At 35.3% G+C, this 27,198-nt stretch overlaps 1 protein-coding gene across 4 annotated transcripts in view; it reads right to left on the bottom strand.

The window, feature by feature from the left end:
- VPS8 (VPS8 subunit of CORVET complex) overlaps nucleotides 1-27,198 on the bottom strand; it is a 242,373-nt gene that overhangs the window by 97,345 nt on the left and 117,830 nt on the right. For all 4 annotated transcript variants that reach the window (XM_019735832.2, XM_074328957.1, XM_074328952.1 and 1 more), the window contains 8 exons: nucleotides 25,190-25,261; nucleotides 17,311-17,430; nucleotides 16,197-16,253; nucleotides 12,815-12,897; nucleotides 11,979-12,063; nucleotides 11,014-11,112; nucleotides 5,229-5,318; nucleotides 1,892-1,938 (listed from right to left, as the gene is read on the bottom strand). In XM_019735832.2, coding sequence (XP_019591391.2) covers nucleotides 1,892-1,938; nucleotides 5,229-5,318; nucleotides 11,014-11,112; nucleotides 11,979-12,063; nucleotides 12,815-12,897; nucleotides 16,197-16,253; nucleotides 17,311-17,430; nucleotides 25,190-25,261 — 653 coding nt within the window. The remainder of the gene's footprint in view (nucleotides 1-1,891; nucleotides 1,939-5,228; nucleotides 5,319-11,013; nucleotides 11,113-11,978; nucleotides 12,064-12,814; nucleotides 12,898-16,196; nucleotides 16,254-17,310; nucleotides 17,431-25,189; nucleotides 25,262-27,198) is intronic.

Below are 27,198 nucleotides of genomic sequence, written 5' to 3'. Positions count from 1 at the left end.
GGGGTGAGGAGGTGAGAACATTACTAAGACGGTAGAGTAATTCTTTGCTAAACTGACCTAACAGGCTTCCTGCTGAAGGCAAGCCAGGGTGATCGCATATCACCTGGGGGGTGGGGGGGGCGGGAATTTGGACAGATAATTTTGGGTGATGAGATATCAAGGGTGTGGGATCCTGGCTAAACTGACTTAGCAGGACTCTTGCTAAAATTAGACTCTACGAGGACAGAGAGAGAAGCCTAAGGACAGACCTAATCGAGCAGAGGAATCAGAGGAGCCTGAGTAAAGTTTGGTCAAGGGGAGAAGGTTTGTCAGCTCTTAATTTCTGCTAAAGTAAAGCTGGCAATCTGGCTGTTGTCAAAAGTTAGGACATTCCAGGTCATGTTGCATTTTGGGGAGAAGGAAGAGGAAGGGCTGTGGATGCACTGCTTCTCTCTGAAGCAGGTAAGAGAGGATCTCGTAGCCACATTGATATGATGGGGAAGGGATAATGTGTGACAAGCTAATTTAGAGTAATTATCCTGGGTTAGGGTTAGTTCAGGGAGATAAAAGACACCATGCAAATGTAAAATTATTTGTGGCTTGCTAGTGAACAACTTTCACAGTACTCTTAAAGGGTCTTACCTAACTAACATCTTTCAAAACTAGACATAGGGCAATAACAGAGCAAGACTTTCCATGGACGACGTCTGAAACTCTTGTGATGCGCCATTTTTTTTACTGCAAAGTTTAAGTTAAGTATGATTGCAGTATCAAAGCGAATGACTAGTATTGATACTTACATTACCTAGTACTGGTATCCTTTTTATTAAAAAAAAGTACGAGTTGGTCACCATTATCTTTTATACTTTGTTACATGTGAGAAAAGGCCATGTGAAAGCTGAACTTCCAGCTTGAGTCCCTCCAGGTAGGATGGTTGGGGAAATGGACTTGGTTAAACTAAATTATCCTAGAAGAGGAGGAGTCAGGTCCTAAGAGAATGAATCTGAAACTGGAAACACGAGAGGAACAGAAGGAATTCTGCCATGGGAAAGAGGTGCACGGGCTCTAGAGAAAGGGCTGGGACTTGGAAGGAAGTCCACACTTAAGCCAGTGATGCTCGCCTCAAGGTGTACATCAAAAATATCCCCACCCACAGTGATTCTGTGGGGTTGGGCCCAAGCATCTATATTTTTCAAAGTTTCTTAGGTGGTTCTGACACATACTTCTGGTTAAGAGTGACTGTCTTAGAGGGTGTTAAATGTTATTATACTCAACGCTCAATAGACTCCATCTAGTCGCAACAAATGTTAAGATCTTACATGCAGAGTTGAGTTGCTTGCACATCTATTACTAACTTCATCATCTCCTTGGGCTCGTTTGTATTTGATGAGCACCACTAAGTGGCACTTAAAAAAAAACCATAACATTTAAACTTTCCTCTTAATACCACCAGGAACAGTTACTTAAAACTAAACACTTCAAATGCGAGTTTAAAAGGTAATACATTTAGAGGTGGGCTGGGACCGGGTGTTTACTCTGAAAAGTAAAGCCACAAATCTGCAGCATGGAATAGGAATAGGAAGGGGTGAAGTTAGGACAGAAAGGAGAAGCTCGATGGTTATCCAACTCTTTGTGAAACATGTCCTCATGGTATGACTTCATTATTGCATTTGAATTATTTTATTAAGTCACCACATACATTCATGTTCAAATGGGAAGAAAAGTATTCCTTCAAGACATAAACTATTTTCAGATCATTTATTATGGTAGAATCTATGTAAATGGTACTCCTACTAATATTAAAAATCAAGAGGTGAGTGTACTATTTGGATACCACAGACCAGTTTCTTAGCCTCAATTTATTTTAATTTCTCATCTATGTATAATGAAAAACTAAAGTTTATCAACATACCTTGGGTCAAGAAGACTCTGCAAAAATTTGAAAAGCAAAACCTGGTTCTGAAGAGAAAAACAGTAAAAAATACAATATTAAAACAAATTCTTCAAACTATGCCTTGGTAAAGAATGACCCTAGAATATCCCTTTAAAATGCACACATGCATGTGATTATTTCCATTAAACCCTCTGTATAGATCTAAGAAATTCTAGAGAACCATTTGGAGATCTTTTCCTCTCAGTAATTCTAATCAGTGTACACATTCAATTTGAGTGCAGAAGAAACACAAACTCCTTGTTATTGCCCCCAAAAAGCGATATACTGAAACAAATCCCTCCCAAAAGGAAGACGTTTAGAATACCTGGTGCTCTGAACTGCTCTGCACATAGTGAGTTCTGGCTGCTCTGACGGGTTCACCTGCCTCACCCCGTCCTTCTTGTGACAATGGCATACTGTGAAGAAGCTAATCTAGGTAGGGTAGGAGTTTGACACCCATATGACAAACATCACCAAAAAATTCATTAACTCCCCAATATAATCAACGACAGATGAGACAGCAAACGGCAACATGTTAGCAATTAATATGCCATGACATCTGGGTTCGGTTTCTTCTACTTATTACCTATGTGACTTTGTGTAAGTCACTGACTCCCTTAGCAATTCAGTTCACTTATGTGAAAAGAGAACAGCAGTATGTTCTCTGCCCTCTGCACAGGGAAGAGGTGAGAATTAAATGAGATAAACCTTAGAATACTATATGAATAGAAACAATGTTTCTAAGTTCTGAGGAAAGCTAAGCAAAAATTACTATAGTTTAGTTTTCCTGTTTTCTTTATTTATTTTTTTTTGACCCTTTCAAACTTCACCTATAAAAAGCAGGGGATTCTCAAGACTGAAAAGGACTAATGTGATTTAGAATATGATATTTTAAATATGTTTACCAGTCTTTGATTTTCTATAAATGGGCCAGGGGGCCTATCACTTTGTTTATTTTACATGATTTTCCTTCTGGTTATAACTTAATATTCTGGCTTATTTTTTATTCCAAGAATTCTGAAAACAATAGGAGGAATGTTTCTTGCCATCAAAAGTAAAGACACTTCATAAAGTGTGTGTGGAATTCTCACACGATCAGTAAAGCTTTACAATAAAAGAAATACTTCCATGTGTAAGAGTCCACCGACTTTCCACAAATAGCCACTTTATTTTTTTTTTAAATCCATGACACTTCAGCTGTTATACATCTGCCTGATCAATGACATTATGTATATTCACTTTACTTGGCCTCTCTGCCTCTACACATCTTTAGAGATTACATGAAAAAGAAAATCCTGCAATGGATAATCTGACATTTCAAACGACAATAACAAACACCACCATAGGCGAGAAGATTCATCAGAATTGCTGGCTTTTAAAGGGGGTAGAAGCTCTGTGGGTTGTGAGTAGTTTTAGAAGAAATGTCCTCCTGCCCCGCTCCCCAGAGTGGACTGGATGCCCCTCCATGTACTTCCCCGGTGTCCTGGGCAGTGCTCTACCATCATTCAGGTCACACTGTTCTGCAAGTGTCCACTTCCTTGAGCACAGAGATAGATTTATGTTTTTGTATCTTCAGCACTTAATGTTGTGGGTCCACATCAGGTACATAAATATTTATTGAATTCATGGATGAGTCTTTATCTTGAGTTAATGGACTTCATCATGCTGGACAACCAAGCCTTCCAACCAAGTCTGGGAGTCATTTTTAACTCCTCCCATCACATTCAACTAGTTTCCAAGCTCTGTGCCTTTTACTTCACAAACCTACCTGGGACCTGTCCTCTCCACTGCCTGGTCCTCACCATCCTGTGCCTAGACCTTCTGCCTTCTAACTGGTCTAACTGGTCTCTCTCCTCCATCTGCTCGCTTTGCTGGCCCATTCTCCACACTACAAAGTTGCTTATAAAGTGAATCTAATGATGTCACTCCTTTGCTTAAAAACCTTTAGTAATTCTCCAGGACACAGAAAATACAGAATAATTTCTTAGCATTACATATAAGGTTGTTCAATATCAGTCCCAAACTATTTTCCAGCCTCCATATTTCTAACTCCTCCCCTCCAACACACCTTTTACAGCTTAATCTATTGCTTCTTCCACCATTGTTCCAACCACATCATGCTTCACTAAGACCCGACCATTCTCTGAATAAGCATGTTGCTTCCTGCCTTCAAGTCTTTACATATACAGAACACTTTCTCTAGAAAGCCCTTCCCCATTCTCTGCCTAGAAAACAGATACTAATTATGTAACCCAGTTCAATCATGTCTGGGAACTCTTGTCTGACTTTCTCACACAGTCTATCACTCTCTCCTCTTGTTCCTACAGTACTGTTCACATATGTCTGCTCTAGCACTTATATAACATCATAGCGTAGGTATATAAGTACTTCTCTGTTCCATAGGAAAAAATTAAGAAAAAAAAAGACTGCATTGTTATTTGTGCCCCCGCCCCCGCCCAAGGCTTATCATATTGTGGTACACAGTGGGCCCATAGTAATAGTAAGTGTTTCACTGAATGAATTCTATATCTTTGTCTCTCAGGCCAGCTGCCTCCCACTCACTTCTCTGGATTCTCTCTTGCATACCCAACCCCTGCTACTATTATTGTCACTTGAGGACTCTGGGTTGTGCTTCATGTCCCTGTCATTGACCTATTCCCTACCTCTATCACTGTGGTCATGGGGTAGTGAGCAAAACTCACAGTTAGCACTGCCATGGTAGTGACAAGTAGAATACTAGGTCCATTAAATACTACTCCAAACTGAGCATCTCAATATTCAGCATTAATATACCTGCATTCTAGGAAAGATTTTCCCAGAAAAATTCTAAATAACCCAATCTGAGTAAATGATACAAGTAATACATAAATAACATGAACCTCAAAGAGAATATAACTGTAGTTCTTCTAGCAAAAGAAAAAGGAGGGTAGTGAGGAGAGGATCTTCTGTATATTACAACTTCTAGCATGTTGCACGGCTAAAATGCAAAGACCAAATATAGATCAACACAGTATATTGTCAAATAAAAAATTAGAGAAATAAGTATGACTGCAATAGTCATGATCTATAACTCCAAAAATGCTTCTGCGATGTTAATGTTTATTATGCACAAAGATGAACTCCCTCATTTCCAGACTCAGATATCATCATATAACTGCTATCAAATACACACACACACACACACACGATGTAAAAATTGCTATTAAATGGCAACTATTAATTGAAGAAATTACTACAATCAAAAGTTGTTAGGTGGCTATTCAATAATTGTCTCTCCACTAGATGTTTCTTCCCCAAATTTTTTTGCAATATTTACCTGAAGTTTTTTAATGACTGTTTCAATCTGTTCAGAAAAATGAGTAGCAACCAGCTCTGCAGCTTTACAGGGCTTCAGGGACACAAGTTCCTGGAGAGAAAGAAAAAGGTAAAATCTTTTTGTGAAATCTTTAATGTTAATTGAAAAAGAAGTTCCATAGATGGGAAGCATGATCACCCAACCTCAATACTTCCATGAGCTTCTACACTGCACTTCAGGACACCTTGATGTAGGGCCTCCTTTTAAAGGCATGTTGTAAATGAGCAACATTTAAAATGTGCCATGTGAAAAAAATCAGATTTTGATATAGAAGATAATTCAGAATTCTTATAAAATGAAAGCACTAAAACTCTGGATTTAGGCCATGATATACGCAGGATAATCAGAAGGAACAAAAACTTCCCACATTCCCTGTCGGTGAATTTCACCTTTCAGCCAAAAGTAATAACTTGAAGAAATGAAAAAAAAGACTCTAGTAGCAATTTCTCTGGCTAAGAATTCTAAAACTTTACTTCTGATGCCTGGTGGATTTAGAAACTAGAAGTGTATTAGAAATCAACTTAAGGTCATAAGTCTTAAGAAATTAGCTTAAGGTCATAAGTCTTATGTAAGAGGTTGACCACTGTTAATTAACCACTGTTAATAAGACCTTTTGTCAAATTTAAGATTTCCAATTTGTCCTCTCCTTAAACCTTCCTAGACATTACTGGATAACCTTTTCTTCTTGAAACTCTCTTCTCACTTGGTTTCTGTGACCTACTATTCTACCCTTCCAATCGCATGTTGCATGGCTAAAATGCAAAGACCAAATATAGATCAACACGGTATATTATCAAATAAAAGATTAGACAAGTAAGTATGACAGCAATAGTCATTATATATCTAATAATTTTGTGTTAGTGTTTGTAGATTAATGATAAGCTGACACAAATAACTACAGTTCATTATTTTTATACAATACATTTGAAAACAGAGAAAGCACAACTAATCAATATCACAAATGAGAAAGGGGATATTACTATTGATATGTATACATTAAACAGATAAGAAACTACCGTGAATTAATTTATGTCAGGAATTTGAAAATTTATACAATATGGATAAATTCCTAGAAAATTATAATTTAATAAACTGACTTAAGTGATAGAAAACCTGAACTGATTTTTAACCACTATAGAAACTGAATAAATAGTCAAAATTATTTTCATATGAAAAACTCCCAGCCCAAACAGATTCACTGGTAACTTCTAGTAACCACTTAAAGAAGAAAAACTCCAACACTAATTAACCTCTTTCAGAGAATAGAAAAAAGGAAACTTCTTCAGCTCATTGTATGAGGCTAGCAAAATTTTGATACCTAAACCCACTAGGACAATATAACGAAGGAAAGGAAAATTACAGATCTAAATCATGAACACTGATACAAAATAAAATCTAACAATATATAAAAAAAAATATATATATATATATCAGGATCAAGTCGTATTTATCCACAGAATTCAGGGCTGGTTTAATATCTATTACCACAACAATAGAATAAGGGAGAAAAAGTGATAAGATTTTTTCTTAAGAAAACTATTAACATACGAGAAATAGATGATTGTCATAGAAATCCTTATAGTAAACATTGTACTTATGTTGGAAATGAAAAACATATCATAATGATAGCACTGTTATGCTAAAAAAATATAAAGTTATGACAGTAAATCTAACAAAGGATGGAAAATCTCTGGAAAATTATAAAACTTTATAGAAAAATATTGAATAAAGGGTTATACCATATGGTCATTGATTGAAAGACTCAATACTACAAAGATGTCAATTACATTCAAAATGATTGACAGATTCAATGTACTCTGTCAGAATTATAAGGTTAAAACAAATTTTTTTGGTGGAACTTGACAAGTTGATTCTAAAATGTTTTTGGAAGTACAAAAGGTCAAGAATAGCTAATAGTCTCTTAAAGAAAGTCTTCAAGACTTATAAAGCAACAATATTTAAAATATTCGTGTGGTACTGATACAGAGACAGACAACAGAACAATGAAACAGAAGAGGGCCCAAAAAAAGTCAAAGCATATAGGTCCTTGATATACTTATGACAAAGTAGCACTACTGCGCAATGGAGGAAGGCAACCTTCAAAATAATTGTGCTGGATCTTGAGATTATAATGCCGAGTGAAATAAGTCAGACAGAAAAAGAACCGTATGATTTCACTGACATGTGGTATATAAAAATGAAAACAACAAATGAACAAGACAAACAAATGAAGAACAAAAACTCACAGACACAGACAATAGTTTAGTGGTTACCAGAGGGTAAGGGGGGAGGGAGGTGGTAGATGAGGGTAAATGGGGTCAAATATGTGGTGATGGAAGGAGAACTGACTCTGCGTGGTGAACACACAATGTGATATATAGATGATGTAATACAGAATTGTACACCTGAAGCCTATGTAACTTTACTAACAATTTTCACACCAATAAACTTCAATAAAAATAAAAATAAAATAAAAAAATAAAATAACTGTGTTGGGAAAACTGGACACCAATATTTCAAAAAATTAATTGGACTGCCAGCTTATACCATATTTAAAAACTGGTTTCAGGTGGATCTCAGATTTAAAGATGAAAAAAAAAAACAAAGACCAAGAAAGCTTTTAGACAATAATATAGGACGACTTCTCTTTCAGTGTAGAGAAAAAAATATATTATTTTGACTACTTAAAAAAGAAAAAGGTTTTCTAAAAAAAGAACCATAAAAAAAAAAGCCACACAGTGGGAAAAGATATTCACAACATGTATCACTGAAAAAGAGTAACATCCAAGATCCATAAAGAACTCCTAAAAATCAGTAAGTACAAGAGACGTTCCACGTAATAGAAAAATGGGCAAAACACTTGAACAGGCACATCACAGAGAGGAAATTCAAACAGCCAATAACATGAAAAGTCTCTCAATCTCGTTCATAATTAAGGATATGTAAATTTAAAACATGATGAAGTATCATTACACATCCACTAGATAGGCAAAATTTTGAAATCTAGCAAGGATATAGAGCCAATGCAAAATCTCATTCAATGCCGGCATCTGGTGAAGTGTAAGATATTTATCCCAATTAATTGGCAATTACAGACCCTAGAGCAGAGATTGTCATATTTTTAACATGCCTCAGCACTACATGGAGGGCTTACTAAAACATATTGCTGGGCCCTACCCCCAGAGTTTGTCATTCAGTAGATCTGAAGTGAAGACTGAAACTGCATTTCTATCAAGTTCTCAGCTGATTCTGTAATGCTGGACTGGGGATCAAATTCAGAACCACTGGCCTAGAGAAATGTATGTGGCTGTGCTCAGATGCAGATCTAAGAATGATTATGGTGGACGATTTTTAATAGTCAAAAACTGGAAACAACTGAAATGTCCTCTAATAAGAGAATGAATAAACTATGATATACTTGTAAAATGGAATACTATACAACAATAAAAATGAACCACAGTTACATACAACAAAATGCACACATTTCTAAAAATATTGAGAAAAAAAGAAAATAGAGAGTACAACTTCATTTACATAAAGTTCAGAAACAGGCAAAACAAAAATGTAACATTTTGGGATATAGGCATATGCAATAACAGTTGAAAGGCAAGAAAGTATCAGAAAAACCAGAATAATGGGTGTATCACAAGAGGCCAGGGACTGTGATCAGGAACGGCTATGTGGGAAGTCTGGGACTGAAAATATCTATTTCTTGATCTGGGCCTGTAATGTTTGCTTTTTAGTTTTTTACTCAACTGCACATTTGTTTTATGCATTTTGGGGATGTTTTCTATATTTATATTATGTTTTTATATTACAAATTTTAAAAGTATTTTAAAAACCAAATGAAGTATATTTTGTCCATATTGGAAAAATCATATAAACCAGAGATTCTTTACCTGGAATCTACAGCCCCAACCAAAGAATGGCATTTAGGGGGATTATGGGTCCCTGAAACTGTAAACAAAATTATGTGTCTGTGCACAGGCATGATATTATGAACCATAGGTCCAAATCTTTCATTAGATTCTCAAAAGAGGACTCTATCCGTAAAAGTGTTCAGGACCACTAATCTATACCCTGTGTATACTGTCGGGAAACTTTATTATGAGGACTTTTACCCTTACATATTTAATGTTGATTTTATTTACATTACTGAAGTCCTTCAAAAAAAAAAGTCTATATATTTCTAATTGTGACCTTAAGAGACATTAAAAAGTTTAAGGTGAAAAAAATGTGTAGATGTGGGGAAAATCATCAGCAGAAATAATTGTTGTGCAGCAAAAATACTTCTTGCTTCTCCAGTATGAGTTTTCTGCTGAATAATTTGTTTGCTCATTGATTAATTCATCACGTTTCACATTATGCAGAAAGAGATAGCTTCATTTTTGGATGTCTGGAGTCCATGTGCTCAAACCACCGCATGATGCAGATGGAGTAAAATGAAGAATGAGCTATAATGTAACTATAGAGACTTAAAGGGGATGATGAAAGGAAAAAGAATACAGAATGATTAAAGGAAAAAAGATATAACTCAAAACAGGAGAAGGTTTTCTTGGGTTCTTTCATCAAGATATATTCATCTTGTTAGCAAGAATATCATAACATTAAATAACACATACACATACACACACACACACACTCACACACACACACGCATATATTCTCAATCCTATAGATGAAAGTGTGGAAATTACTTCAGACCACACATCTGATGACTGACTTTACCTCTTTCACACCAGATGTTTCACATAAGATGATGTTCACATTTCTGATTTTTCTAAACTTTACAACCATCAGGAACTAGAACAAAGTGTTCACATAACATGCAATGTTTTCTCAGAGTTTCAGAGCTCATCCTTGCTCATCATTTTTTCATATGTATAAAAAAATTTAAAACATGTTGAATAATCACAGGCTTTTACTGCATCTCTAAATCCATCACTAGAAGTTCATTACTCCATCACCCGATCCTGGTTAGGAGGAAAGAAACTCTGTAGATATAAATGTTATTTCCAAAACTAGGATTACCTCAGCATCTTTCATTATTCTTTTTTTCAATAATCAGTAACTCATAAAACAGAATAAATGTCAACAAACTTGCTAGCTCTGTTGGTTTCTGAGGTATATTGCATATTATGAACCTAAGGAAACTAAAGTGAGGAGTGGTTTTTGGGCCCCTTTTGCAGAATGCATTCTAATCACATGTTCATCACATATTATCAGTCTCTCCATTCAGGCATCTATAAGCATGTTTTTTTAAAAAGAACTTTTTGTTTCAATGTCAACTTCTGCATTCTTGTAAAATAGCATTCATAAACAAAATCAGAATCATTGTCCTGTTACGTAAGGAAGGGAAATATATCAAAGAAAAACACTCATTGCAGTAATGTTTCCAAAATTCCATTGGGTGATTGGAGGGAATGGCTCCCATTATGTATTTAGACAAAAAGACCAGGAGTACTCTCAGAATCATTCTAAGAACATTGTAAAAACCCACTAATATTTCAGCTTGTCAACTAGCTGATTGAACATGGATTATTTCCAGAATTCATGATACAATGAATTGTATATGACACAGGCATTATGAATACAAATACGAGGTGGAATTAATTATTTCAAAAAGATGTTAATCAGTAAGTAAATCAGCTTCATAATATGACTGCCATTACTTCGTTATCCTAAACTTAATTGGGAAGCTATCCACACAAATGGGGAAGTTTCAAAAGTTGTGTTGAATCAGTACCTCAATATGATCCATTGCTTTCTGCCAGACAGACTGCTTCTCCTCGGCACTGTGTCCAGGAATAGATAGGATATTGTGAATGTAGTTAAAGACTTCTTCCTGAGGAGCATAAGACAACATAATTTATTCATTAATCCACTTACGCAATATTTAGTCACTACTTATTATCTGTATTAGTCTTGGTAAAGGTCTATCATTTGGAGATGGAAACCCATGTGGAGATGTTATAGTTAACTGATGACAAACTGATACTAAAGAGAAAAAGTAATTGTTTAAAGTTTAGGATAGACTCTTAAAAGTTGCAAATCTGTTGCAGTTAATTTTGGTTTCAATTTCATTACCCTAATGAGGGAATATCATACCTTTGTCTTTGGAGGTCCTTGCCCACATTCCCAATTTCATCTCAAATCACTTTTGCCCTTGTCTATTATGCTTATACTGATGTTCCCAGCATTTATATGACCTTTATTCAGTTCCTTGAACATGTCAAAATTTTCCCCACCTCAGCACCTTTGTATATATGGTTCCCTACCCTGTTGGTTCTTTGCTTGACTAACTTCTCAAATTCCAAAGTCAGTTTATATGTCACTCTGTCTGAGATTCCTTCCCTGGCTGCTCTGTATATGTCAGTTCCCCCATTATCCTCCAAAGTTGCATCCACTTTCTCTTCTTCTCTAGCGCTCATCACAATTTGTAATTATATATTTGTTTTTTTACCATCAATCTCCACACTAAATTATAAGTTCTAAAATTGCAGGCACTATATCTGTTTTAATTATCAATGTATACTTGGCTAATAGCAGGTACTCAATAAAAACCTACTGAGTAAATGAAAACTTTGAATCAGCAAACACATGTACAAATATTTCTACTAAATAGTTATATCTACTGAATAGTTATTTCTACTCAATGTGAGGGTAGTAGGGAATGAGTAAGTAGAAAGCATAAGCAGTCTCTTAACTCACCTCTCTTAGTGGGTCACGTAAGTAGCAATCAACAATTTTGTCATATTGGTGTTCTCGTTCATACATAAACTCACAAATTTGATAACTAGGACATAAAAGGAAAAACTTCAGTGTACCCACCAGACAAGTAGTTATTAGCTAACTGTTTCAAGAACTTTGCTCAGGTATAAAGGTTAGTATTAAGATAAATGAATATAGCATTGAAGCATTATTTCTACTGCTAAATGAAGTTATAGTATCTAACTGGATCAATATCTGTCATTTCTATAAATATAGGTTTACTATGCTGCTTAATATATGTTTATAAGAAATTTCAAAATGGGATACAAAATAAATGTTAAAGCAACAATGTGTCACATAAAAATAGTTAATATATTAGATATCAATTAATTAATTATGTTTCTCTGTTCAGAATTAAATATGTCAAATGAAATATTCAACAAACTAGATAAATAGCAGTGTTAATAAATTGCATCTTATTTGCTATGTTAAATTCTGCATTGTTTATAATATATAGAAATAACTGTTAAACATCTATTAAATACGATGGGAATTGTAAGTAAGAAAAAACTAAAATAATAAATCATAAGACTGTTAATTCACTTTTATACTAAAACAAAGGTACAAATACTTCAAATTTACTTACTGTTAATTTCTGCAAATTTTACTAATTTCTAGACTTGTAAGGCAAAAACTTTCATACTTAGGTTTTTGTTGTTATATGCTTAGCTTTTCTTAATTTAAAAAATGGTAATGCATGAATAAACTGGGCTTCAAGTTAGAGAAATGTAATTTAATAGTTGTATTAACTAATATATGGCTTCAAAACAACTTACAACTCTGCTTTTTCTGCCATACGGATGAGGCGACTCTCTTCAAATTGAACTATGCCTCCAGCCTGCAGCAATTCCAGAAGGACCTGAACATTTAAAATAAATGAGCAAAAACACATTGGAATTTGTTTTTATTAGCTCTTTAAGAGTCCCTTCAGCTGTACAAACTGTAACTTTTTTCCTTTTGTCTTATTACTTGCTGAGGTTTTGGCTTGGCTCTCAAATATATAATGGGTTAGACAGCCATTATAATGTTGATCATATTGTAAGTCTTATAAAAAGATAAACGACTATTTTTCAAACCTGGAAGGAATGTCATAGTGTTTGCAACTAAAGTCTTATTAGACTATCTAACTGACCCGCTACTAAGCTAAAAATGTCCATATGTACTCTTTCAAGAAACGCATTCTTATCTAGAGCTTTTATATCTTATGGGCTTTATGTCTTATGGTCCTCAGGGAGCATCCATGTTTACAAGTTATTTTTTCTAATGAAACATTGGGTTTTTCATGGTAGCATTATTCACAGGAGCCAAAAGGTGGAAACAACCCAAATGTGTATCAACGGAGGAATGGATAAACAAATTATGGTATATCCATATAATGGAATATTGTTCGGCTTTGAAAAATGAAATTCTGACACATGCTAAAACATGGATGAACCTCAAAAATGTAATGCTAAGTGAAATAAGCCAGTTACACACAAACAAAAAATACTGTATGAATCCACTTACATGAGGTACCTAAACTAGTCAAGTTCACAGACAGAAAGTTGCATGGTAGTTGCCAGGGGTTGGGGAGGGGATAATGGGGACTCACTGTTTAATGATACAGAGTTTCAGTTTGGGAAGTTAAAGTTCTGTAAATGGATATTGGTGATGATTGCACAACAATGATAATATACTTAATGTCACTGAATTATACACTTAAAACAGTTAAAATGACAAATTACACGATATATATATTTTACCACAATAAAAAACAAACAAAACCATTGGGATTGATATAAATAATTTTACCACACTAAGAGCTGAATAAAAAAGGTGACTGGGATGTTGCAGTAGATTCATCAATATTTTTAAATAAACCTCAAAATACAATACAATCATTACATAGTCATTCAAGCAATATGAGAAAGCTCTCTCCTATGTGTAAGTTTAAGATGCAGAATAACATGACCCTTCTCAGAACTCCAGGAAACCACTTAACAAAGTATTTTTCTAACCCAGTAAATTGATTATTTTCAAGTTAAAAAAAAAAAGGCAGACAAGAAACAAAACCTATCCAAACTTTACATTTCAGAACCCTAATGTAACCCATTTTGAGTACTATCATGCATGGTTATATAGAACAACTATGGAGTCCACCCCATCTATTGAAAGCCTCAATTTGGAATAACATAATAGAAATGCCATTGGTGGAGTCAGTCTTACCAGCTCACTAGAGCTGACTGTTACATTTTTAGGAATTTTGTGTCGGTTGTTGAATACAGCCATGTTAAAAATTAAGTGATATAAACTTACAATTAAATAAATTAACAAAAGTAATTAATACTCAAAACTCATCACTTCCTAATTATGTTACTACATTTTACTATGTGTGCCCTCAAGGTTAGTTCCTATAACTCGATCAGTATGGTGGAAATATTACATAAGGGTGTTCTGTGCCTCTCTTCCCAATTCTATACTCAGGGACATCCTGTTGGTAGGATGAAATCAGCCCTGGTGAGAGTGCTTATACCATGGAAACTGGCAAAGGCTGTAAATCGGGGCTTTTTACATTTTTAAAAAGATTGTAAAACAAACAAACAAGAATATGTGACAGATAGCATATGTGGCCCACAAAGCCTAAAATATTTACTTGTTGTCCCTTTACAGAAAAAGTTTGCCAATGCTTGGTTAAGAAAGTGAAGGCGATAATCAGGCGATCAAACTTAAAAGTGTGCACGTAGTAGTCATCACATTGTGAATAGCACAAAAAAATTAAGAAATTATTTTTCCAGCATTCAAAAACTGTTATCCAATTCAGCAAAGAAGTCACTTCATTGATGAATGAATGACGTTCTGACATGCTTCCATTGTTGCGCTTTCATTTATGTAAATAAAAATATCAACCAACATTCATATCAGACCTACATTGAGGGACCAGTTGTTAAATTTTTATCAGCACACCACTGGAAAATACTCAACAATACCGCATAAACAAAGTTTGACACATAATAAACAGTACAAGGGAAAGAGCGCTGGATTAGATGGGAAGGAACTGGGTTCTAATCTTAGTTGTGAACTTTAGCAACTTTATCAGTTTTCAATATTTCTAAAATGAGTAGAAAAAGAAACTAGATAATCTCAAAGGGGACTCTCAATAATAGAATGTTATCATATGATGACTACTTTTCAAGGTTTGGCTTTTACATTTAGATTTGGTTTTCCTTTCTGTTTAATTTAGTATTTATAAAACAAGTTGTTATCATTTTATATAGCAGCACCCTGCAAACCATGATTCACTTTTCCTGTCAATAAAGAAATAGGGGCTAAATGAGGGGTCCACATTACTATTTGTATTCAATATAATTTAAGAAATAGCTAAAATTTTAGCAGCTGTTCTCTTTCCTAAGATAGTCTGCAACCATCACTGGGCCACAGCTGTGCAGAGAAAGGGGTCACTGCTGCTAACCTATGTTCTTTATCTGAGTCTCAACCTCCCAGCTGTGGGCTATTACCATAAAAAAAATCAGCTCTCAAAGTATTACTTTTTGTAGCTTATTTGACAAAAGTCTGGCTATTACTTTTAAATAGGTTGACTCTCAATGCTCACAATTATAATGGGTAAACTTTTAAAGAATTCTACTCTTAGAAGGGACCCTCAAGAAAGCGGCATAAGTAGTTGTGGTAGTTAAGCAGTTACTATCTCACAGTGATTAGTGGAAGGACAGATGGCTCCTAGTCTCCAGAAATGGTTAGCCCTAATGTAGTGGGGCTAGGGACGCTCCAAAGTTGAGTGCCCCCACTCAGGATCCGGTAGTCTCTCTGGTTCAGGGCCATAGCAGCTAGGAGTGGTTATCTGATTAATGACACTGGTGGAAAGCAGGACACAACAGGTGCCAACGGTCACTACATGTACAGAAGGATGAAGTATTCTTTGATGTCATGTTGGATGCAAGACAGGCCCAGTCTGCCTAAGAATTTAGTTTGATATAAGCTCCTTATATATGTACTTCTAACAACCAGCCACACTGTTTTCTGGTTTCCACTATCTAGCTTAGTATTAGGGTTTGGCACAAGTCATCTTCCCCCGATGCCTGGTGAGGCCTAGCACAGAAGGGTTCTGTCTGGCTTACTCTGCCGTCTTTCCCACTCTAGCAAAAATGTCCTAGTAGTTCATACCTGCTGTCTTTCAGAGTGTCGGGAATCGTCGTCAGGACTACAGAGGAATTCAAGGACCTGGTCAAAGAAAGGTATTTTTTTATTGGATATCAGATACATGCCATAACACTGTCACAATGAAAACAACAATCACCCTTCTATATCACCAATGCATTCAACACTCAGCCATAACAAATACCACAGGTATTCAGTACCTCCCAAACTGAGTGGCCCAGTATCTGTCACAGGAGGTTCAGGTATGCGACAATTTAATATGTACCTTACACACACTTCTTTACTGTTTAGAAACATGACTAAAAGGCAGTGCCATGTACATACCTTAACTTTAAGATCCCTGATACCAGGGACCAAGAAAAGCATGAATTTTGAAGTCAGGCCACTTAAATTTGAACTCTAACCTTATTAACACTTAATAATAACATTTATTGCTAATAATGACATTTATTAGCTGTGACCTTGGATGAGTGACTCTTAACTTCTACAGGCTTTAGTTTCCTCATCTGCCAAATGGGGTACCAACTATATCAATTTCAGAGCTACTGGGATCACTGAGTTGATAGATACATAACAGAGCCTGGCACTATGAAGTACCCAATAAATGCCACTCATTATTAACACTTATCTGCAGATAAAGTATTTTCATTGCCACCTGTGGATACGTAGGAGCAATGTAACTGGGATGAGGAGATACCTTTCAAAGTCATTTGTAAGTAAATTCAGATTTTCTAAAAGTAATCTCTCCTCCAGATTATCAATGTAATAGTCTTACTACCAGTGAGATGGGTGATTCCTAAATTGGAAAATTCTTGAGCAAATAATTCTAGGCAATGTGGAGCAAAAGAATAATTGAGAGAACAGAATCTCTATAAACTAATCTCCACAAATCATATTCCTAGGATACCAAGTTAGTAGGCAAAATCATACTACCCAGACACGTGATAAAAATTAAAAAAAAAAACTAAATTAGATCCAAATTGAAACTTAAACAGGCTTCTCCTTGATAAGACACTTATCCAATAAGCTGTTACATTAAGATACCATGTAATTCAACGAACTTTTCTATGAACAGTAAAAGAATAAAAACATCTTAGCTCCCATTGTTAAAGACACTCACCTGATCAAAGAGTGTTCTGTTTACAAACAAGGTATTATCAGGTTTTGCAAGCTGCCGGGCAAGGAATGTAAAGAGACACCCTACTTGTGAGGGAGTAAAATCTGAATTCTCCACCATAACCTGATGAGCAAAAGAGACCATTTATTCAATACTCTTATCTGGTTTGAAACAAAAAAATATGTACACTTAGAAGGGGGTAAACCTCATTACTGAAGACTCATGACAAGATTCTTTGACCCTGTAACAATTCAGCTCAATACCATTAGAGAAGGAGCACCACTATTTGCATCCTCTGTAAAGAAAGCATTTTTGTGATTTTTGGCACATTTCTAGGCACAACTTGGGTGAGAAACGAATTGTTTGAGAGATAACTTTCAAAGAAATATTGATCATGTTTCCCTCTTGAAGTCTTAAAATAGAATCCTACTAAAATAAATTTAAATTATATTAAAGTTACATATAAATTATATATAACAATCTGCCCACCAACACAGGAAGCAGGTAGTTGCTTTGGGGTTTAAAAGTCAGATAACTTGAGAAGGAAGGTATTCCAGAAAAGAAGTCAGCTAGCCCACGAATCAATGAAGTGAGTGGCTTCTGCCTTGTCTATAAGCAGTTTCTTGAATCGATAGTTTTGCCTAACGGGCCTTTTACAACCACAGCGAGTTACCAAATCATAATCATTCCACTGCTTTAAGTGAGCTCTCCTCTCCTGAGTTCCAACTATGTTAAGATGCTATGGTAGATGCCTTCACGGGAATTAAAAACAAGAACACAAGGTAAGACAGGTAAACAGATCTTAAATAAAAGGCATAATAAAAGTCATCAGCACTATTATAAAGGAACAAATGACTATGGAAGCACAGTGGGGACAATTTAGTTGAACCAGTTAGAGAAGGAACTTAACAGAAATGAAAAAAGTCGTTTTTAAACTAAGCTTTCAAGCTCATGTGGAACCCGTGTCAGGAAAAAGTGTGAGCCAGTCCAGAGGAGATTGTGAGCAAAACCATGGACACAGGAAAACATAAGTTTGTTTGGAGAAACTATGTGTTTCATTACAATACAGCAGCATGTGTGAAGAGGAGGGAGAAAGCAGAAAGGAAAGATGAGGCCTCAAATGTCATTCTAAACAACCTAGAATTTATTCCATAGGAAACTGGGGAGCTACTAAAGGTGTTCAATAGGGCGAGTCGGTCCCAATCAGTACTGTGCTCAGCAAAACGAACCTGTCAGCAGCGTACAGGATAAAAGAATAGAAGGAAGAAACAGAAGGGAGACAGAGATGCACGTGACTGCGGGGGACCAAGGGACAAACAAAGGGGTTCTGAACGGGGGCAGTGATAACGCAAAGGGAAGGAAAAACGGGAGCCAAGGACACTGCAAGCGAGAGACAGGAGGTATTCATGTATGTGGAAATGTGTGGCTCAAGAAGGAGTGAAAAGTAACAGATCTTGAGCCTGACAGGCAGGAAGGATAATGATGCCATTAACAGAGAGAGAACACGGAAGTTTGGGAAAGAAGGTCAAGTACTGTTTTGGAAAGTTGAATTTATGGGGGCAACTCTGCAAGAAATTAGGGAATAGTACCCTGTCTTATCTATCGAAAAGTCCTAAGTTCCCTCGGACTATTCTCCATTCAGAAACAAAGCATAAGATTTTTCCTGTTATGAAACATTCCCTTGGGGCCTAGCTTTTGGCCTACCTTTTCTTACTTTGCTGGCAGCATATCCCTTTCTTTTCCTCTTCCTGCTTTGGTCCAGCAATCACAGCTTGTTCCAGTGCATCATTAATCATTACTAGAGTATGATGATGTATCTAGTTATAATCCGTCTCAGTATCTAAATTCCAATTTACGATATTCAAAGAGCTTTCTATAGCTTTAAAATCCTCAGCCATCACTTCCTTTCGTCATGCAGGTCCTTTTCAAGGAGCCAACCCTTGGGGCCCAGCTACTGCTCCTCTCTACTTTCAGCCGTCTTTTTACTCTGTAAGTGAAAACTCTTTAACTGTCTGATCCTTGAAACACCTTTGGAGGAAACAGTTCTAACTCACAACCAATTTCCTTGCTATCTCAGCAAGTGTCTGTCTGCTTATCATCCTAGAAATACTTGTTTCTTTCCATTTCCCCCTTCTTACCTATTTCAGAGCCATGCTTACAAAATTTTCTGGGCATTCTTGAACAAAGTCACAAATTAACAGTTTTTCCCCTCTATGTCCACAGCCATTCAGCACACATAATAAATGGCTTAGGTCGGATGCTCATTTGCCTGTTCTCTAGCCACTGCCTATACTCTAGCTTTCACTGGCTACCTCAGAAGTATATTTTAACAAATTAGTAGAACTCTATCACCAGAAATGAGAAAATAATCTCAATAGTTCATTCTTCATTGACCCAGGGTAAATACTATCAAAGCAATATACAAGAGTAGCAATTTGCCAACAGTAATATTTTATGGAGTTTTATTCTCTTCATTTGGATCATTCTTTTAGCTTAGTATTGTTTAAATTTGAATTCCAATGCAATCAATTTGCAAATATTTCTTGAATATCTACTAGGTTGCAGGCATTGTGCTAGGCACATACTGGGCATGTTAAAACAATAACAAAAAAACAACTCATGAGTCATGAAGAAATCAAAAGCTAAATAAAAAAATACTTTGAGGCAAATGAAAATGGAAACACAATATTCCAAACTCTCTGGGATACAGCATAGCAAAAGCAGTCCTAAGAGGGAAGTTCATAGCAAAACATGGCTACCTCAAGAAACAAGAAAAAGCTCAAACAATCTAACTTCACATCTAAAGGAACTAGAAAAAGAAGAACAAATAAAACCCAAACTTAGTCGAAGGAAGGAAATAATAAAGATCAGAGCAGAAATAAATGAAAAGAGACTAAAAGGAAAAAAGAAAGAAAGAAAGAAAAAAAATCTATAAAACTAAGAGCTGATTTTTGGAAAAGATAAACAAAATTGATAAATCTTTAGCCAAACTCATCAAGAAAAAAAGAGAGAGGGCCCAAATAAATAAAATCAGAAATGAAAAAGAAGTTACAACCGATACCACAAAAATACAAAGGCTCATTAGAAACTATGATGAACAATTACAAGCCAACAAATTGATCAACCTAGAAAAAAATGGATCAATTCCTAGAAACATACAAACTTCCAAAACTGAATCATGACGAAATAGAAAATCTGATTACACTGATTACTAGCAATGAAACTGAATCAGAAATCAAACAAACTCCCAACAAACAAAAGTCCAAGATAACTTCAAAGATGAATTCTACCAAACATTTAAAGAAAAGTTAATACCTATTCTTTTCACATTATTCCAATGGGTATGCTTCCAAACCCATTTTACAAGACCAGCATTACCTAACACCAAAACCAGACATTACAAAAAAAAGAAAATTACAGGCCAATATCCCTGACTAACATAGATTCAAAAATCCTCCAAAAAAATATAAGCAAACCAAATTCCACAATATATTAAAAGGATCATACACTATGATTAAATGGGATTTATTCCAGAGATGCAAGGATGGCTCAACATCTACATATCAATCAATGTAATACACCACATGAATAAAACAAAGGATAAAAATCACTTGATCATCTCAATAGATGCAGAGAAAGCATTTGAAAAAATTCAACATCCATTTACGATAAAACTTCTCAACAAAATCACTAGAGAAGCAACATACTTCAACATAATAAAGTCCACATATGACAAACCCAAAGCTAACCTCATACTCAATGGTGAAAAGCTGAAAGCTTTTCCTCTACGATCAGGAACAAGACAAGAATGCCTACTTTCATCACTTTTATTCAACACAATATTGGAAGTCCTAGACACAGCAATTAGACAAGAAAAAAAGAAGGCATCCATACTGAAAAGGAAGAAGTAAAACTGTCACTATTTGTAAATGACATGATATCCTGTGTAAAAAATCCTAAAGACTCCACCAAAAAACTAATAGAACCTAAATTCAGTAAAGTTGCAGGACACAAAATTAATATACAAAATCTGTTGCATTTCTATACATTAATAATGAACTATTAGAAAGAGAAATTAAGAAAACAACCCCATTTACAATTGCATCAAAAAGAAAAAATACCCAGAAATGAATTTAACTAAGGAGGTGAAAGACCTGTACTCCGAAAATTATAAGAGAGTGATGAAAGAAATTGAAGACAACACAAATAAATTAAAGGATGTATCATGCTCATCGATTGGAAGATTAATATTGTTAAAATGTCCATGCTACCCAAAGCAACCTACAGATTCAATGCAATCCCTATCAAAATTCCAATGGCATATTTCACAGAATTAGAACAAAGAATCCTAAAATTTGTATGGAATCAAAAAAGACTCCAAATAGCCACAGCAATCTTGAGAAAAATGAACAAATCATGCTCCATGATATCAAAATATACCACAAAGCTATAATAATTAAAACAGTATGATACTTGCACAAAAATAGACACATAAATCAATGGAACAGAATAGAGCCCAGGAATAAACCCACATGTATATGGCCAATTAACCTATAACAAAAGAGGGAAGAATATACAATTGGAAAAGACAGTCCCTTCAGTGAATGATGTTGGGAAAACAGGACAACTACATACAAAAGAATGAAACTGGACCAACTTTCTTACACCAAATATAAAAACAACTCAAAGTGGATTAAGGACTTAAATGTAGGACTTAAAATCATAAAACTACTAGAAGAAAACATAGGTAGTAAACTCTCTGACATCAGTCTAGCAATATTTCTGTGGATATGTCGTTTCAGGCAAGGGCAACAAAAGCAAAAAAAAAAAATGAGACTACATCTAAAAAGTTTTTGCATAGTAAAGGAACCATCAACAAAATAAAAAGGCAACTTACTGAAAAGGAGGAGATATTTGCAAATGAAATATTTGATAAGGGGTTGAAATCCAAAATATATAAAGAACTCATAAAATTCAATATAAAAAATTTTTTTTGATTAAAAAATGGGCAGAGGACCTGAACAGACCTTTTTCCTAGGAAGACATATAGATAATTCATACAATAGGCACATGAAAAGATGCTCATCATCAATAATCATCAGGGAAATGCAAATCAAAACCATAATGGGTAACTACCCCACATCTGTTAGAAGAGCAATTATCCAAAAGACAAGAAATAACAAGTGTTGGCGAGTATGTGGAGAAAAGGGAACACTAAGGCATTGTTGGTGGGAATGCAAATTGGTGCAGCCACTATGGAAAACAGCATGTAGGTTCCTCAAAAAATTAAAAATGGAACTACCATATGATCCAGCAATTCCACTTCTGGGTATTTATCCAAAGAAAACAAAAACACCAATTTGAAAAGATATGTGCACCTCATGTTTACTGCAGCATTATTTACAATAGCAAAGATATGGAAGCAACCTAAGCATCCATTTATAGATAACAGATAAAGAAGATGTGGTATATATATACAATGGAATATTACTCAGCCATAAAAAATGCAATTTTGCCATTTGTGACAACACAAATGGACCTAGAGGGTATTATAGTAAGTGAAGTAAGTCAGAGAAAGACAAATACCATATGATTTCACTTACATGTGGAATCAAAAAATATAACAAAATAAAACAAAACAGAAACAGACTCATAGAAACAGGGGACAAAGTAGTGGCTGCCAGAGGGAAAGGGGTGGGGAATTCAGGGAATGGGCAAAACAGGTGAAGAGGATTAAGAGGCACAACTTCCAGTTATAAAATAGATAAGTCATGAGGATATAATGTACAGCTTAGGGAATATAGTCAATAATATTGTAATAACTTTGTAAAGTGACAGATGGTAACTAGATTCATCATGGTGACCATTTCATAACGTAAAAAATATTGAATCACTATGGTGTACACCTCAAACTAATATAATACTGTATGCCAACTATAATTCAATTGAAAGAAATTACAAAAAAAAAAAACCAACCAATCCTCACCTATAAGAAGCTCAACTCCAGGTAGGAAAATATACACATAAACAATCACCATACAGTGTGCCACGTATAGCATAAAGTGTTGTATGAACACAAACAAAGAGCAACTAATCAAATAGAAGTGTGGGAGAGGACTCTAAAAGAGTTTCTCATGGATGATATTTCAGTTATGTGCTGGAAAATTGTTAGGCATTTGCCAGGCAGAGAAAGGGAAAGTAAAGGCATGACGGGATCAAAGAAAATTCACGCAAATAATGTAAGCTATAACGATGACACAGAAAATTCAGTGAATTCCAATCATTTAATACAGTTGAAAAGTTCCTAATACAGTGGGGGAGAGGGGCAGTAGGATCGGGGAGCAGTTACGGGGAAGTAGTCAGAGACCAGAAAATATAGAAGGATCTTGGATGTTACGTTAAACAGCTGAGATGGGTATGGCAGAAACTAGTATTTGTGCTCCAACATCTGTTCTTCCCTCCTAACTTAGAAACAAAATTCCTCATTTTTAGCTAAATACATGGTCATCCACGATACAGAGCACACTTCTCAGTCTCTCTTAGCAGCTAAGGGGTTGTATGTCTAAATTCTGATCAACATGATATAAGCAGAATTATAGTAAACAACTAAGAAATTTCCTTAGAGAGGAAACACTACCTTCTCCATCTCTTTCTGCATTCAGCTGGCTAGAATGCAAAGGTGATGCTTGGAGCCTGAGCAACCATTTTGGACCAAAAAACCAGAAACCATGTATTAAGAAAAACAGCAGTGAGACAGAAGGAATCTGCATCCCTGACAAGTTTGTGAAACTACTCTACTAGATCAGGTTGCCTACCTTCAGACTTATAGGAGAAAAATAAGTTCCCATCAAAATTGAGATAGTGTTATTTTGAATTTTCTCTCATAGCAGAACTTAATTCCAACCAATCCAATGTGGAGCCAAAGGTAGAGGAAAAACAAGACCAAAGCAGCGGAGGACAAGATTAAGTATAGGGAGACCAGTTAGGAAGTATTTTGTAAATCTAGGTAAAAATTCTCCATACTAGTCACCTGGATCAAATTGGCATTATTTGGGAAGCTTAGCAATCCTATTCTCATATTCACCACTGCCTATCTTACAAGGTCAAGAAATAGCTCAAATGACATCGTGTATATACATGTGCTTTGAAAATTATAAAGTATTACAAACATAATGCACAAATGTTATGCACCACTAGAGAACATTTGCATATTAATCTCTTGTCCAACATAATCTAAAAGTCACTATGAGGAAGAAATCTCCATTTTACAGCCAAATGAACGAGACGAAAATGGTGAGCTTTCAGCTACAAGAAGAAATTGGCCTGGTTGAAGCTGTGCAGATGGAAAAGAATCTGTCTGTGCATTCATTCATTAGAACAGCATGAATCTCAAAATAGCTTTGGACTGAATCTCGTTAGATTTAGACTGGGATAATCATCTCTGTGTGCCTCAAATTATTCGTATGTGTCACCTGTCATCTCAGTACCACGGCAAAATTATGGCACTACCTTAGCAACACAGTGATGTTGGTAAGAGATACAAAGGAGACTCTTCACTTTAATTGTTTTCTCAAAGCACTCTTTAAGTCAGTCTTCATTATTGCAGGTAATCATACTAATATAGCAATTACCACAATATACATTTCTCAAAAGCAGTACCCTGTATAAGTAGTATACAGTCTAAGGCTGAGATATATTCATTTTTTGAATGAATGATTAAGTATTTCATTCAGCTTTTGAAGACAAAAACATCATAATAAAATTTTTAAATGACTGTAACTTATCGATTCATTAAACAAGATTATTTTGGAACTTGCTATAAAGCAATTCAATTTTCTAATACAAACATCAATACAAAGACATGTATTTTTTGAATACCTACTTTCAACAAAATGTCCACAATACGTTGTTGATATTCTACAGCTTGCTTGTCATTTTTAAAATCTTCGAAAGTCTAAAAGGGAGAAATTTTTAAAAAATAATTACTATTTGCAAATTTTAGAAGGAAACAAAGTATTGAATTCTTATTAATAGTCAGGTAAATTCCCAAATAAGATAACCATTCCTCATTGAGTTTTTCCTTATACACCTTTAATAATAAGGTATTTTTAGTGAGTTAAGTAGAAAGCTACAGCATTTAATATTTCATGGTATTCTGAAATTTTAAAAATAGCTAAAAAGTATAGTAATTATCATACAACCAAAAAGTGATTCAAGAAAAGGAGGCAAAGTTTATAAGGAATGAAAAAGAAAAAACACCAATGGCACGAGGCAATTTGTGGGCAAGGGTTTGAGAAGGATGAAATACATGTTATATGCTCAGCCATCATTCCATTTGGAAATAGTAACTGAAAAACACTTATATTAACTGTCATGAAAAATAACTGTCACGATAACTAAGAAAAAAATGATGCTCAAAGATAGATTTTTAAAAATATTGTGGCAAACCTATCACGATTATTATGGCAAAACTGTCACAAAATCCTTAGGCCTACATACAAGGCATAGGTATCCTATTTTCAAAACACTGCCAAGTACAGAACTTTTTATGTCCCTGCTCAAGTAGAGCCAAATATATTTTGAGTAGAACATGCACCAAAGTATGTCAATGACAGCACCTGATTCTGAAAATACCTAGTACCTAGAGGATGCATATATGACGAACTTGAAATTTATTCATATCAAAAATTGAAATGAAATTATTTATTGAGCAATGAGGATAATAAAAGACTTGACGATCTCTCCTATGGCTTTCACTTAGTACATTTGGCTCTCAGAAATGTTTAAATTCACATAGCAATAATTTACTGCTGATTTTCCTGAAACAAGATAACAGACTACGTATTGTCTCAATAGATTTTTTTTAAGTGAATTTCACAGCCATGAACTTTCAAGACTGCATCATAGTTAGATTCAAACTAGAATTCTTGCTGTTCTTTAAATGGGCCCTGAGCTTCCCCAATTTCTCCAGAGTACCTCTGCCCTTGTCATTCTCTTCTTAGCATGCCCTTCCTTGCTTTCTCCAGCCTGACACACAGTAAGCGCTTTAAACAAATGACTGCTGATTTGTCCGGTTAATTACAGAGAAAAATTAAATCCTTTTTAAACCTTTTCCCTCAACTAGACTGCTTTGCTGACACTTAGTTGAGAAATGCTAAAATGAGTTATCAAGGAGACTACAAAGAGCTCTTATTCTGGAAAGTTCAAACAGAAAATATGTTGATGTTTCAGTGGGTTAAATATGACTCTGCCTGAAGACAGATGGACAACAAATACCACAGACATAAACTTACATAAAATAAACTGGGGGAAATAAAGGTCCCAAATTAGCAGAGTTGGCTCCAAAGCGCACAACCTCAAAAAAGAAGTCAGGATAGAATTGGGTAGGGTGGGGCAGAAAGGAGTGTGTGACAAGGTTTTAGTGGTAGCAGAATACCTATAGTAGCAAACAGAATTCATCTCCAGAAGAAAAGCGAGATCCACCTTGGATGAGGAAGTACTGAGATCAGGTCTGAGACCTAGTGCATCAGACCACTGGCTAATAGGAAGATCACAGAAAGGGGACTGGCAGTGTGAAGCAGAGGTCTTGGTAAGATAGGCTTTTGGGCTAGAGAGAGGTACCTCAGGAAGGGGAGAGAGTCCTTGGAGCCTTGTAGTAAAGAAGGAAGTGGCTCAAGATAATGGTCCTACTATAAAACAGACAATGCCAAAGATTGAGACAAAGATAGACTACCCTCAAAAGACACTATTTTTGTAACAAATAGCACTTAAGACTTTGTAAGCGGACATTTTCCCACCAAATCGCGTCGTAACGCGGGGCTTTTTTGACATTTTCTCGCCAAAATTAGATTTTCCGTAAAATATTCATATCTTTCGATCTATTTGATATTT

This window comes from Rhinolophus sinicus, linkage group LG01 (genome assembly GCF_036562045.2).
Source record: "Rhinolophus sinicus isolate RSC01 linkage group LG01, ASM3656204v1, whole genome shotgun sequence".
NCBI classification, from domain to species: domain Eukaryota; kingdom Metazoa; phylum Chordata; class Mammalia; order Chiroptera; family Rhinolophidae; genus Rhinolophus; species Rhinolophus sinicus.
Note: the sequence above shows the minus strand (reverse complement) of the source record. Positions and strands in the feature narration are given on the sequence as shown.